At 42.0% G+C, this 14,538-nt stretch overlaps 1 protein-coding gene and 1 pseudogene across 1 annotated transcript; both read left to right on the forward strand.

The window, feature by feature from the left end:
• Window positions 1-1,419: 1,419 nt before the first annotated feature.
• Window positions 1,420-11,638, forward strand: LOC104800013 (annotated as a pseudogene).
• LOC104800012 lies at window positions 4,188-4,743 on the forward strand. The gene has a single exon (XM_010522713.2). The coding sequence runs from the start codon at window positions 4,314-4,316 to the stop codon at window positions 4,722-4,724; it is 411 nt and encodes a 136-aa protein (XP_010521015.1). The 5' UTR covers window positions 4,188-4,313; the 3' UTR covers window positions 4,725-4,743.
• Window positions 11,639-14,538: the final 2,900 nt, after the last annotated feature.

Raw genomic sequence — 14,538 nt, forward strand, 5'->3', positions numbered from 1 at the left:
AAATTTACTTTTTCAATCTCCACATATAGCATGCTTCTTCCTCCGTTGAATTTGTCCATCAGATAAACAAAGACTTGTTTGTCGCTCGATATGTAAACCGGCTCAACATATCCTTTTATTGTAGGCAAATAACTTAGCTTGATTTTGGATTTATCTCCGTCTATATCCATGTCAGAATATAACTCTTCAACGAGGCGACTGTAACTCAAATCAATCGGATGACGAGGGAATATCACTGCTTTAGCATATTTAGCTTTTCCTTCCCATTCATATGCTCCGATCGAATTTACTACCCACTAGCCACCAGATTTATAATAAATAATCGTCATCCTTTCATCAGTTGCATCCATTACACCTGTATAAAATAAACACAAAATGTGATAAAATGATACACTTGAAAAATGTCACAGGTTTGATGAGTATGACCAGTTTGACCAATTTCACGAGTATGACCAGTTTGACTAATTTTGACAAGTATGTCTAGTTAGGAGTATGACCAGTCTGACCATTTCGACATGTATATGTTACCAGTTTCTCGAATTCTCTCATTTTAACGAATTTCACAAATATAATGATTTTGACCAGTTTGAATAGCGTGAATCATGGTATTGTTGATATATATGTCATTTTTGCTTCAAACATATTCATATGGTTTAAATATCAAAATGATAAAATAATAAATCACAAATGCCCAAACTTAATAACGAAATTTAGAAACAATACTTACCTTTTATTCAGATCTGTGTTGAATCGATGAAATGCCCAAGCTTAATGTTGTTTTTTTGCAACAAATTAGTAAAAAAAAAGACTGGAGATGAAGAGAACGTGAAGACTACCGAACGGGAGAGAAGAGAGAGCGGATGAGGAGAGAGAGAGAGAAGCGGGAGAGGAGAGAGATAGCTAAAATTTATTTTTTTTAATTTAAGAATAAATAAAAAATGAAGGGTATTTTTGAAAATATATTATTATAAAGTTATCACATGATGTTGTCTTTTTTTTTAAAGTGGGGTTACGACGTGAAGTAAAAATGACATTTAAAGTCATTTTTGTAATTTCTCTTTTACCACCAGGCCACCCCTACTGACTACCTATAGTGTCTTTCAGCCACTTAGTTTCACTCAAATTTCATCCTGATCATGATTATAGATAGACCACCAGTTTGGATCCATAAGCAAGATTTCACCTCTCCCCACGAAATTCCACTCTCTTCTATTTCACTCAAGTGAATTGGTTTCGAAAGCATTCCGCCACAACTCAAAATGAGCCTTGCGACGAGACGCGGGCATTCCCCCTTGCAACTCTTGTAACGGGAGCATACCGTTTCAAGATTCGTTTTTTAAATAAAATTAAAATTTTTTATATTCATTTGATATATTTTATAAAATCGAGGTGTTTATATAAAAAAATTTTCAAAAAAAAAATTCTAAAATCGGAATTTGAAAATGGAAAAAGAAGGTCTGTACAGATTAAGAGAAAGCTGGAATAACGTAATGCGGCTGCAGACCATTTAGAATGGTGAGGAAAGAACGAAAGGAACCACGAAGCTCTTACGTCACAGGGAAAAAAATTCGGAAAAATTTTCGTAAACCCCAGCCTCCTCGTCTTTTTCCTCGGTATTCATCTCACTTCCCTCAAATTTGATGAGATTAGATCTTCATTTATTGTTTTTCTCGGGTTGGGCGATACGATGTTGATTGGGATTGCGCGCGATCTCTCGTTTGAAGAAATTTGATATCTGCACCGTTGTTGGTGTCGGTGTTGGATCTGAAAAATCCCGATAAGATTCCCTGGAATCGTTTATCGTCTTTGAGACATTGTTGATAGAAGAAGACAGGGAAGATACTGTCGGAGTGGGCAAGAGAGATATAGGAATTTCGGAGAAATGGGTTCAAAGAAGCTGGATGGGTTGTCGACTCCGGCAATTCGACGGGACCCGTACGAGGTACTGTGTATATCTAGAGATGCAAGTGATTAGGACATCAAAACTGCTTACCGAAAATTGGCTCTCAAGTAAGTATCTCTTCAAATCCTCCATTGATGCGTAAGGTGATCTGTTTATCTAATCCGATAAATTGGAGCTCGATTCTTTGGTTTTTGATTCTCTTGAGCTCGATGTGGTTTGGGTTGGGAAGCCGTAGTTGTTGGAGATCTGACAGAGAATGCTTCATAGATTTTGTTATTGACATGCATTCTGAGATCAGTATTCATAGTGTGGTTTGATTGAATTTCTGATAGTGTGGCTATGGAGTACATGCTTCGATTCCTAATGACTTGAGTAGTTTATGTTGCATCTTCCAGTTCCATGTCGGAATTTTCTGCTCTGTTTGACTATACTGATTGTCTCCACTAGCACTTGTAAGGTATTAAACCAGCTCTATGAATCGCAATTCAAATTCTTGATCTTTTTATTTTGGAAGTCGAGTATTTATAGTTCCCGTTAGCTTGTCATGTATTTTGTACTTGAATCTTCCGTCATGAACCTAAATAATGGATAGGTATCATCCGGACAAGAATGCCAATAATCCTGAAGCTTCTGAACTTTTCAAGGAAGTTGCATATTCCTATAGCATTTTGTCTGACCCAGAAAAGAGAAGGCAATATGACAATTCAGGGTTTGAGGTGATTTCTGTTTCTGATACACCATTTCGAGCTTATGTAAGGAGGAGGAAGCCGATCACCGGAAAGATAGATGCAAGGGCTGAGGTTGGAGCTGCAGGAGACAACAGCAGGGACACGCAGGAGACAACATCGCCTAGAGAATGATCAGAGTGGCAGGGCAAGGAAGGGAAAAGGGGTTTTTAACAAACTCATTATTACCTAGTATTAATTATTACTATAGGCTTTTGGAAAATGGTTTTGGGCGCGTGGGGATTGGCGAACCTCTTTTGGGTTGTACAACGGCTATATAAACGAAAGAAGGGATATTGGGTTCCTTATGCATTTTGTGATTGAAAGTCTAAGGGTAAGGGGTGAGGGAGAGTCTCACACGAATCAACTCTCAGTCGTTGTATTGGTGTTTTCCCATTTGATCAATACAACTTGCGTATCTATTTTACATCGTTGTTCTATCATCTTTGGTATCAGAACATCTCGATCTCCGATGACTAAGACCAACAACACCCAACGCATGGATAAGCTCGAACAATCCCTTGCCGAGCGCTGGGATTCAATGGAAGCTGCGGTGCGCAAGGACTCTCAAAGGATGGATGCGATGGAGACGATGCTGTCGGAAATCGTTGCCTGGATGAAAGGTCACGAGGAGGCCTCTCCGGCCCCTCCGGCGTCAACGGTTTCGGCGGGCGGAGGGAAACCATTCGGGCTCTTCCACGATTTCGTCCATAGCAATGTACATCTGAGAACTGAGACGTACCTCTCCTTCTTCGGTAAAGATGAGTTCAAGAGCATGTTGTCTACAGAAGCTGTCTCTTAAGCGATCCACTGATCTTTGGAGCTTCCTCTTCCACTCCCTTTGCTCTGGCCTGTTCTGTCTGTCAAGAGATTCTTCGAACATGGAGGCTGCACTGATGAGGAGAAACTTCGCCTCGTCTCCCTGAGCGTGGATGGACCCGTCCTGGACTGGTTTAATTGGCAGCGCCGCCGCTCGGATTTCACTGACTGGACAGATTTTAAACTCCGGTTGCTGTCGCGTTTCGGCGACAAGCGGGCAGGGTCTTTTACTGATCGTCTATTTTCTTTGAAACAGCCAGTCGCGTTCGGTTGCGGAATATTTGCAGGACTTTGAGGCTCTGCTAGCCCAGTTGCCGGAGATGCCGGAGGATATGGTCGTCAGTGCCTTTCGACATGGGTTAAAGGCCGAGCTTCGTGATTTGCTCTATATTTTTCACCCGGAGGGCTTTGAGAAGATTGTCGACCTCGCCTTACGTCTCGACGGTTGCTCTGTTCAGCCACCGGGGGTTCCTCCTAGACACTCCGAGGGGAGGTCTGTTCGCTCTGCTTCGTCGACTTCGGGAACTTTTCGTATAGTATCAGTGCCGGCAACACAGTCGTCTGACACCAGCCGTCTGGGGGACAGTCGTCGCCCTGCACCGGCCTCAACGGTACCTCCTATGGGCCCACAAGCTGATCGCCCTAATCCCTTTAGGCGTTTAAGTGATGATGAGGTGGCGGAATAGCGTCGACGTGGCTTGTGTTTTCGCTGGGGTGAGAGATATTTTATGGGGCACAGATGTAAAAACAAGGAACTACAGGTTATTTTGGTAAAAGATGACGTGGAGTATTTGGTGGGTGAAGAGGAGTTGAAGGAGCTATCGACACCTTTACCTACAGATGTCCCAGAGCAGGCTGAGCTGTCCATGAACTCTGTCATCGGTCTCACTTCTCCAAAAACCTTCAAGGTCGCAGGCACGATCGGCCGTCAGGGAGTGGTGGTTCTCGTGGACAGCGGCGCAACCCATAATTTTATGTCTGTGGAGGTTATTACAAAGCTAGGGCTCAGACCGGTTCACACCTCGGGTTACGGGGTCTTCCTCGGCAACGGGCTAACGGTTCAAGGGGAAGGGATCTGCCAAGCGGTAACCCTATACGTCCAGAACTTGGCCATTGTCGCCGACTTTCTCCCTCTCGAGCTCGGCAGCGCTGATGTGGTGCTCGGTATTCAGTGGCTCCGAACCCTTGGTCAAATCCAGTTCAACTTTTCAAAGCTGGAGATGCGATTCTTTCAAGGCGCAACCCAAGTCACCATTCAGGGAGATCCTGGGTTATAGAATTCATTGGTCTCCTTCAAGTCATTGATGAAGACCGTACATCACGGGGAACAACGCTTCTGGTTGAGATCAACATGTTACAATCAGACTCCTCGCCCGAGATGAAGCCAGAGGTAGCATTGATTCCAGTCTTGGACGAGTTTCAAGCTGTTTTTGGCATGCCGGAAGGACTGCCCCCTCTCCGAGAACGTGCTCACTCTATTCACTTACGTGAGGGAACCCCTGCAATCCGAGTCAGACCCTATCGTTATCCACATGCTCACAAAGAAGAGATTGAGAAGCTGGTTTCGGATATGCTCAAGGCTGGTATTGTTCGCCCTAGCCAGAGTTCTTTTTCGAGCCCCGTTTTGTTGGTTCGAAAAAAGGATGGCAGCTGGCGGTTCTGTGTGGATTATAGGGCGTTAAATCGGGCTACCATTCCTGATAAATTCCCAATCCCTATCATCGACCAATTGTTGGACGAGTTGTATGGAGCTGAGATTTTCTCCAAACTGGACCTCAGGTCGGGCTACCATCAGATACGTATGGCAGACTCCGACATTCACAAAACGGCATTCCGAACGCATGATGGACTGTATGAGTTTTTGGTCATGCCTTTCGGCTTGACCAATGCCCCTGCTACATTCCAGGCTCTCATGAACGTGATCTTCAAGCCTTTCTTGCGGCGATTTGTATTGGTTTTCTTTGATGACATATTAATTTACAGTCGTTCCTGGGAAGAACATGTGACGCATCTCAAGACAGTCCTTGAGGTGCTACACCAACAGCAGCTCTTCGCTAACCGCAAGAAATGCATTTTTGGCCAGCCACAGATTGAGTATCTCGGCCACCTGATCTCAAAGGCCGGTGTCGCCACTGATCCCAGCAAGACGGTGGCAATGCAGCAATGGCCAGAACCCAAGACGGTGAAAGAATTGCGTGGGTTCTTAGGGTTGACGGGTTACTACACACGTTTCGTCCGTAACTATGGGACAATCGCCAAGCCCCTGACCGACTTATTGAAGAAGGACAGTTTCATGTGGTCGGATACGGCATCATATGCTTTCAACAGCCTCAAGCACGCAATGATTTCAGCTCCTGTGTTGATTTTGCCTGACTTTTCAGATATTTTCGTAGTCGAGGCTGATGCCTCGGGAGCGGGAGTAGGAGCTGTTCTGATGCAAAAGAAGATACCAGTGGCCTATTTCAGCTTTGGATTGAAAGACAGAGACAAGATGCGACCAGTGTATGAAAGGGAACTCATGGCCATTGTGCTTGCTGTACAAAGGTGGAGACATTACTTAATGGGCAGAAAGTTCCAAGTATACACAGATCAGAAAAGCCTGAAATTTTTGTTGGAACAACGAATGGTGAGGCTGGAGTACCAACGCTGGCTGATCAAGCTTCTGGGGTTCGACTTTGACATCATATACAAGCCAGGACTCGAGAATAAAGCTGCCGATGGTCTCTCTCGGATTCCCCATGATGCACCGATACAGGGGACGTCTTGGATCGGGGCGCTGACAGTTCCTACTTGCCTTGACCTGACTTCCCTGGCAAAGGAAGTTGAAGAGGACCCGGTTTTGGGACCAATTCTGGGCAAACTCAGCGACTCACAGTCGGCACCTCCTGGATACTCTCTACAAGGTGGCGTACTCTTATATAAACAAAGGTTTGCGATTCCCGCTACTTCTGCATTTATTCCAATTCTCTTGGCTGAGTTGCATAACAGTCCCATTGGAGGACATGGTGGTGTCTTAAAAACAATGAAGCGCGTTCAATCGTTGTTTCATTGGACGGGCATGAAAGGAGCCATACAGCGTTATGTGGCGGCTTGTCCTACCTGCCAAAGAAACAAGTATTCCACACTATCTCCGGCGGGCTTGTTGCAACCGTTACCGGTGCCGACTCAGATATGGAGTGACATTTCCCTGGACTTCATCGAAGGACTCCCTAGATCCTGCGGTTTCAATGCAATTCTGGTTGTGGTGGATCGCCTCAGTAAGTTTGCTCACTTCATCTGCTTAACTCACCCTTTTTCGGCTGTAGATGTGGCTACAGTCTTTATCCGTGAGATTGTCAGGCTCCATGGCTTTCCTACATCCATAGTTTCAGACAGAGACAGGATTTTTCTCAGTCTCTGTTGGAGGGAATTATTCCGCCTCTCGGGTACAAAACTCAAGTTCAGCACGGCCTTCCACCCGCAAACGGATGGTCAGACAGAGGTCGTAAACAGGAGTTTGGAAACATACTTGAGATGCTATGCCTGTGATCATCCGAGAAAATGGGCTTTGTTCATTGCCTGGGCTGAATATTCCTACAACACTGCCTTCCACACGGCCCTACAGACTTCTCCATTTCAGGTGGTATATGGGCGCGCTCCTCCTGCTCTAATCAGGTATGAACCTGGTTCTACCATGAATGGGGATTTAGAGGCTTCTCTAAAGGAACGTGATGTGATGCTGATAGACATAAGGCAGAAGTTGATTCGAGCACAAAATCGGATGAAACAATATGCTGATCCATCACGTCGAGAGCTCGAGTTTCAGCTGGGAGATTGGGTTTTCTTGAAGCTTCGCCCTTATTGGTTCTACCATGAATGGGGATTTAGAGGCTTCTCTAAAGGAACGTGATGTGATGCTGATAGACATAAGGCAGAAGTTGATTCGAGCACAAAATCGGATGAAACAATATGCTGATCCATCACGTCGAGAGCTCGAGTTTCAGCTGGGAGATTGGGTTTTCTTGAAGCTTCGCCCTTATCGGCAACACTCGGTGGCTCGCCGAACTTGTCAGAAACTTGCTGCCCGGTACTACGGTCCATTCCAGGTGACCCAACGCATTGGGAAAGTGGCCTATAAACTCCAATTGCCTACTGATTCGAAAATCCACCCAGTGTTCCACATTTCTCAGTTGAAGAAAGCCATTGGGTCGGCTTTTGAAACCCAACCTCTACCACCTCGTTTGACCGCAGATCTGGAGGTGATTGTTGAGCCGGAGGATATCATTGATCACCGCTACTCGCCTGAGGGATTACTCGAGGTCCTGATCCAGTGGAAGAGCTTACCATTCCATGAGGCTACATGGGAATTGGCTCAGGATTTTGTTCACCAATTTCCGGAATTCCAGCTTGAGGACAAGCTGCGTCTTCGGGCCGGGGGTAGTGATACACCATTTCGAGCTTATGTAAGGAGGAGGAAGCCGATCACCGGAAAGATAGATGCAAGGGCTGAGGTTGGAGCTGCAGGAGACAACAGCAGGGACACGTAGGAGACAACATCGCCTGGAGAATGATCAGAGTGGCAGAGCAAGGAAGGGGAAAGGGGGGTTTAAAAAAATCATTATTACCTAGTATTAATTATTACTATAGGCTTTTGGAAAACGGTTTTGGGCGCGTGGGGATTGGCGAACCTATTTTGGGTTGTACAGCGGCTATATAAACGAAAGATGGGATATTGGGTTCCTTATGCATTTTGTGATTGAAAGTCTAAGGGTAAGGGGTGAGGGAGAGTCTCACACGAATCAACTCTCAGTCGTTGTATTGGTGTTTTCCCATTTGATCAATACAACTTGCGTATCTATTTTACATCGTTGTTCTATCAGTTTCATTTCAAAATTCATTGTTATGGGTCACAAGAAAATTTGTCGGGCGTACTTCCTTGTTCCTGCTTCAAATTTAGGCTTTTATTGTGCCACTAATGTGCATTAATACGCACATGCTTATAATTGTTGGAGAATCATGTGTTCTTTATCTTCTGTCATAGTGTGCTAGTAAAATCTTATTTAAAAGCAACGAAAAGCACATTGACAAAAATCTTGTGTGGTAATTCTTTTTAGCATGTGTTTTGTTTCATTTTCCAGTATGTCATTCGTCTCTGCTCTCATCCAATGCCGTAATTGGCGTCTGGATTCTTGTATTTTCAACAAAATTTACTTACATGTTGATAGGCCTTTGACGCTGATGGCATGGACATGGAAATTGATTTATCAAATCTGAGTGGCAGAGCAAGGAAGGGAAAAGGGGTTTTTAACAAACTCATTATTACCTAGTATTAATTATTACTATAGGCTTTTGGAAAACGGTTTTGGGCGCGTGGGGATTGGCGAACCTATTTTGGGTTGTACAGCGGCTATATAAACGAAAGATGGGATATTGGGTTCCTTATGCATTTTGTGATTGAAAGTCTAAGGGTAAGGGGTTAGGGAGAGTCTCACACGAATCAACTCTCAGTCGTTGTATTGGTGTTTTCCCATTTGATCAATACAACTTGCGTATCTATTTTACATCGTTGTTCTATCAGTTTCATTTCAAAATTCATTGTTATGGGTCACAAGAAAATTTGTCGGGCGTACTTCCTTGTTCCTGCTTCAAATTTAGGCTTTTATTGTGCCACTAATGTGCATTAATACGCACATGCTTATAATTGTTGGAGAATCATGTGTTCTTTATCTTCTGTCATAGTGTGCTAGTAAAATCTTATTTAAAAGCAACGAAAAGCACATTGACAAAAATCTTGTGTGGTAATTCTTTTTAGCATGTGTTTTGTTTCATTTTCCAGTATGTCATTCGTCTCTGCTCTCATCCAATGCCGTAATTGGCGTCTGGATTCTTGTATTTTCAACAAAATTTACTTACATGTTGATAGGCCTTTGACGCTGATGGCATGGACATGGAAATTGATTTATCAAATCTGGGAACAGTCAATACCATGTTTGCAGCATTATTCAGGTGAAGTTAAGGTCTTTTAGAATAATTTTTAGTCTTTACTCTATTGGCATTCTGCTACTCATTCGTTCTCTTGGCATATCTTAACATTCAGCAAACTAGGTGTGCCTATCAAGACTACAGTATCTGCTAATGTTCTTGAAGAGGCAATGAATGGAAACGTCACAGTTCGGCCCCTTCCTATTGGTACAGCAGTTAGTGGGAAGGTCTGATTCTTCTCATTTGCATATTCTGCATCTCATTGTTTTTCCTAGTGTTCTTTGGACTTAATTCATCATCCGGTACGATACCAGGTAGAGAAGCAATGTGCCCATTTCTTTGGAGTGACGATAAACGAGCAACAAGCTGAAACAGGGATCGTTGTTAGAGTAACATCATCTGCACAAAGTAAATTTAAGGTCTTCCCAGTAATACCCCTTTCTGGTCATGTTAAGAAACCCTCCTGTATTCTGTATATGATCCTTTTCTTTTGCTATTATTTACAAATGTTTCTCACCACCTAATTTTGAATCTTTTTAATTCAGTTACTTTATTTTGAGCAAGAAGCAAATGGTGGCTACGGATTGGCATTACAGGTATATACTACTCTCTGTAGATGAGAGAAGGAAGTAGTTCCTTTTGTTTCGTTTTCTTTTCTTCTTCTCTTAAACAGCAACAATGCCTCTTGTTTTTTACTTTTTTCTCTCTCACATTTCAGTTAGGTATTTTGTTGGTGACTGCATAATAGCATCGTTGTATTCTTCTATCTATGATAAGGTGCTACTTAATCTATTCAACTGTTTCTTATTGGTCTTCCACGGTGCAGGAAGATAGTGAAAAAACAGGCAAGGTGACATCAGCCGGCGTGTATTTCTTGCATTTTCAAGTATACAGAATGGATTCAACTGTAAATGCGGTCTGTTAGCTTTAACCTGTTTCTCTTTAATAAATAAGCCAGTCATCTCAGAATATCGAAGACGTATCAATTACACATGTCACTGTGCAGTTAGCTCTAGCCTAGGATCCTGAATCAGCATTCTTTAAGCGGTTGGAAGGTCTTCAACCTTGCGAGGTTTTGGAACTTAAAACCGGAACTCATATATTCTCTGTTTATGGTATGGTCTCAAATATTTATTTTGTCCCTTTTCCTGATCACTGAACTTAATCTAAGACTTTAATTTAAACTGATTGCACTGTATTACTTTTTCAGGAGATAACTTCTTTAAGACTGCAATCTACACAATTGAGGCACTTTGTGTAGAGTCTTACGAATATACGACAGTGAAGTTGAAGGAGATTGAAGCTCAGATCTTGAGTAAAAGAAACGAGTTACGACAATTTGAGACGGATTACCGTAAAGTATATTCCCATTTTTCGTATTCAAAAGATTTTAGCTACGTATTGGAGACATACGCCCTGATGTTCAATTATTATCCTTTTTACAGGCATTGGCACGCTTTCAAGAAGTATCCAACCGATACACTCAGGAGAAGCAAGCTGTATGTCATTGACAATTCATATTTAATGACCCTATTATATGCGAGGTTTCCTGATACAGATCGGGTTCTGCAATAACATATGATATATTTTGGAGTATTTTTGTTAAATGGCCTGTAGAAACACAATCTATTCGAAATATAGATCTCTTCAAAGATTCAAGACTGTTAGCTATACATGTCTTGAACTTGGCCGTCCTGTTTTTGCTAATGCTGCAGGTCGATGAACTGCTAAAGCAAAGAGATGCCATCCATTCCTCGTACACTGTACTGAAGACACCGAGTGGTCAAAGTGTAAGCAGCAACTTGAGTAATGGAAGTAATAGCAAAATTCCGGGCAAAGATCCAAAGGCAGCTGATAGCACGGGAGAAGAAGGCGGTTTAGAAGGAAAAGACAGATCTAAAAGGAAATGGTTTAACTTGAACATCAAAGGGTCAGATAAAAAGCTTGGTTGAATTGAAGAAAAAAAAAGGTACTTCTGGTCATTTTGTTCGTTATGCTTCTTGAAAAAAAAAACAATTTTAATTCATTCGACACTGCAGTGATTCGGCATGTTTGTGTTTAGCCTTTTTTTCTGCTGGTTCTGACCACTGGTGATGCTGTTATATGTGTGGTTCTTTAGTTGGGTCCGTGTACTGCAGAGGTTTATGTTGCAGCACAGAGATTATAGGGTTTATGTAAATAAAAAAATATCTTTTTGAAGGAAAGAAAAAAAGACATCGGGCTTTTTCAACGTGGTTTTTTTTTAATAATACGAAAGTTACCAGATTTTCGAGCTAATTAGCTGAATTGAGAAAAAGTTGTCTAATTCCTTACATTCATCTGATCTTGTGTTAATGTGTTATTGTTCTTTCATGTGTACGTAAGTTTTTCATCCCATATATATACGTATATAGTATATGTAATAATTGTTGGATCATTCCATTATTCAACATGGTTTTTCTAAATGATTGATTGATTAAATATTTATGCATGTGTGTAAAAAATTTTATCAATAACAAAAAAAAAGAAAGGAAAATTGGTCACTGTCGGCAGTTTATAATTAGCAGAGTCATTCTATGCATCTATATGTACTCATTAAACTATACTTTTGTTGTTTGTGGTAAAATGGAGCCTACCCTTTGGTTAATGAGAATTTTTTTAATTAGTGTAAAGTTGAATGAGTGGATTTTAACTAAATTCGTATGATATATGGCAAAATATGTCAAGTTTGTAAATAGTGCTTATATCACTATTTATATCAGATTATTACCTTCTAAATGGGGGAACTTCCAAATTACCCTCAATGTGCTACAAGGACTTCTAGTGCTACCCTTCTCTTGAAAAAAAAAAATTCCAACTTCTAATTTACCCCTTTCATTCACAAATTACACAAATACCCTTTAGAATAAATTAAAAAAATAAAAAAAACACCCTTTTTTTTAGGGTTTCTCTTTCTTCAAAAACGATTTCTCTCTCCTCCTCTCGCCATTGTCGACTAAGCTCTCTCTCTCTACTGCGTTTTCTCTCTCCTCCGCATTTAGCTATTTTGTCTTCAAAATTTGTCGAATTTGGACAAAATCACGGGCCAATCAAGGCGAAATCAGTGACGAAAGTGGAAATAGGTAAGTTTGTGTCGAAATCTCAGTTTTTTTTATACACATTGATGGTTGTTGCGGTTTTTTTTCTTCCAATTGTTGTGTTTTCTGTAGTTGTGTCGTTTGTAAACAAAGATCTGTATCAGATCTGCATTTTGGATGCATTCCGAGCATCGTTCTGTGTCACGGGTCACACAGGTTAATTGTCATGAATGTCAACATGGGTATATGGGTCACAATGATCACAATGTGCACAACACTTATATGAGTGATTATAGAAACATGATACAATGGTCACAATGTGCATCATACAAATAGATTAGGGGTTGTATGGTGAAGTGGTCACGCGGTCACACTATTACAGGGTCACTTGGTCACATGGTTCATGAGTCATTAGGAAACCAATCTGACCATTCTGAAACATGTGACCATGTGATCATGTGACCTTGTGCCCTTGTGACCTTATGACCATGTGATCATGTGACCTTGTGCCCTTGTGACCTTATGACATTGTGACCATATGACCATGTCACCATGTGACCATGTGACCATGTGACCATGTGACCATGTGACCATGTGACCATGTGACCATGTGACCATGTGACCATGTGGCCATGTGACCATGTGACCATGTGACCATGTGACCATGTGGCCATGTGACCATGTGACCATGTGACCATGTGGCACCTTCATCTCCGAACATAACTCTCGAACAAGTTCACTGTATGTCATCTCCAAGGGGGGACAAAAGAATAACAATCTTTGGTTTTCCATAACCCTTCCTTCCCATTCATATTCCCCATTCTTATTCTGTATCCAAGCACCGCCATATAGAAAATATATAATTGTTGACCTCTCGTCGAGATCAAGCTGAGCTATTTACCAAATATAAAAGAAAACAGAAAGCCCACCTACCTATGGAATGACAAGCATGTTCATATTTATCTACTGGATAAAATAAATGGAATGTGAGGCATGCTTTATGTGGAGATAGATGAGGTACGGGTGAAAGGTGAATGTGAACAAAATGATGAAGAACAACCTATAATTCCTACTGGTGAAAGTGGTGTTGGAGGTAGTAGGAAGCGAGATGGGATAGATTATGATGATTGTGTTATTTTGAGCCCTAATTTTAAGAGTAAAGTTGGGAGTAATAATGTGACAGAGGTTATACATCTTTCTGACAGTGAACATTCTAGTGGTCTTAGGGATGTTATAGTGACTGAATGTGGTGGGGATCGTGCTGATGGTGGTGATGATTTGGCCATTGAGATAGTAGCAGACTCTCGGTTTTCGAATTCTGTATTCAGTTTCAGTGATGGTTTAAATATCACAATTGGCCATTAGTTTGACAATAAGGAAGCAGCACAAGAATTTGTTTGCAAGGTGCAGCTATGGGTCGTTTTTGTTACAGTACACTGAAGTCCGATAAAAAGTTGTGGGAAATAAGATCCAAATTTGCTGAATCGGGCTGTAATTGGAAGTTGCGGACGGCATTGATTTTAAACTCGGAGCGTTGGAGTGTAAGAAAACACAATCCCATGCATAGCTGCAAACCCGTATCTGAAACAAGCGAAGCTTTGAGGGGTACAAAGAAATTGGTTCGTGATTATTTGAAGGAAGAATTTCCCGGTAAACTTGATAGTACCCCTTCAGCCCATGAAATTGTAGACAGGGTAAAAGCCAAGTACGGTACAACCGTAACATATTTGACGGCATTACGAGACAAACACAAAGCTGAAAGTGAGATTCGAGGTGATCCTGCTGAGCATTTCAGAAAGCTTCCTGGGTGGTTGCACATGTTGCAAAAGAGAAATCCCGGAACGATTGTCGGTCTTGAGTTGGACAAAGATGGCAAAAGTTTCAAATATCTCTTCTTCGCATTGGGTGCAGCGGTAAGAGGATGGAATTACATGCGTAAAGTGGTTGCAATTGATGCAACATTTCTCACGGGACAATACAAGGGTACATTGGTCGTTGCGACGGCACAAGACGGTGACCACCACCTATATCCGTTAGCCTGGGGGGTTATTGACAGAGAAAAAGATGCATCATG

This window comes from Tarenaya hassleriana, unplaced genomic scaffold, assembly GCF_000463585.1.
Source record: "Tarenaya hassleriana unplaced genomic scaffold, ASM46358v1 Cleome63, whole genome shotgun sequence".
In the NCBI taxonomy this organism is placed as follows: domain Eukaryota; kingdom Viridiplantae; phylum Streptophyta; class Magnoliopsida; order Brassicales; family Cleomaceae; genus Tarenaya; species Tarenaya hassleriana.

Coding starts and splice junctions, on each gene's coding strand:
- LOC104800012 (XM_010522713.2), top strand. CDS start 4,314: ATGAACTCTGTCATCGGTCTCACTTCTCCAAAAACCTTCAAGGTCGCA.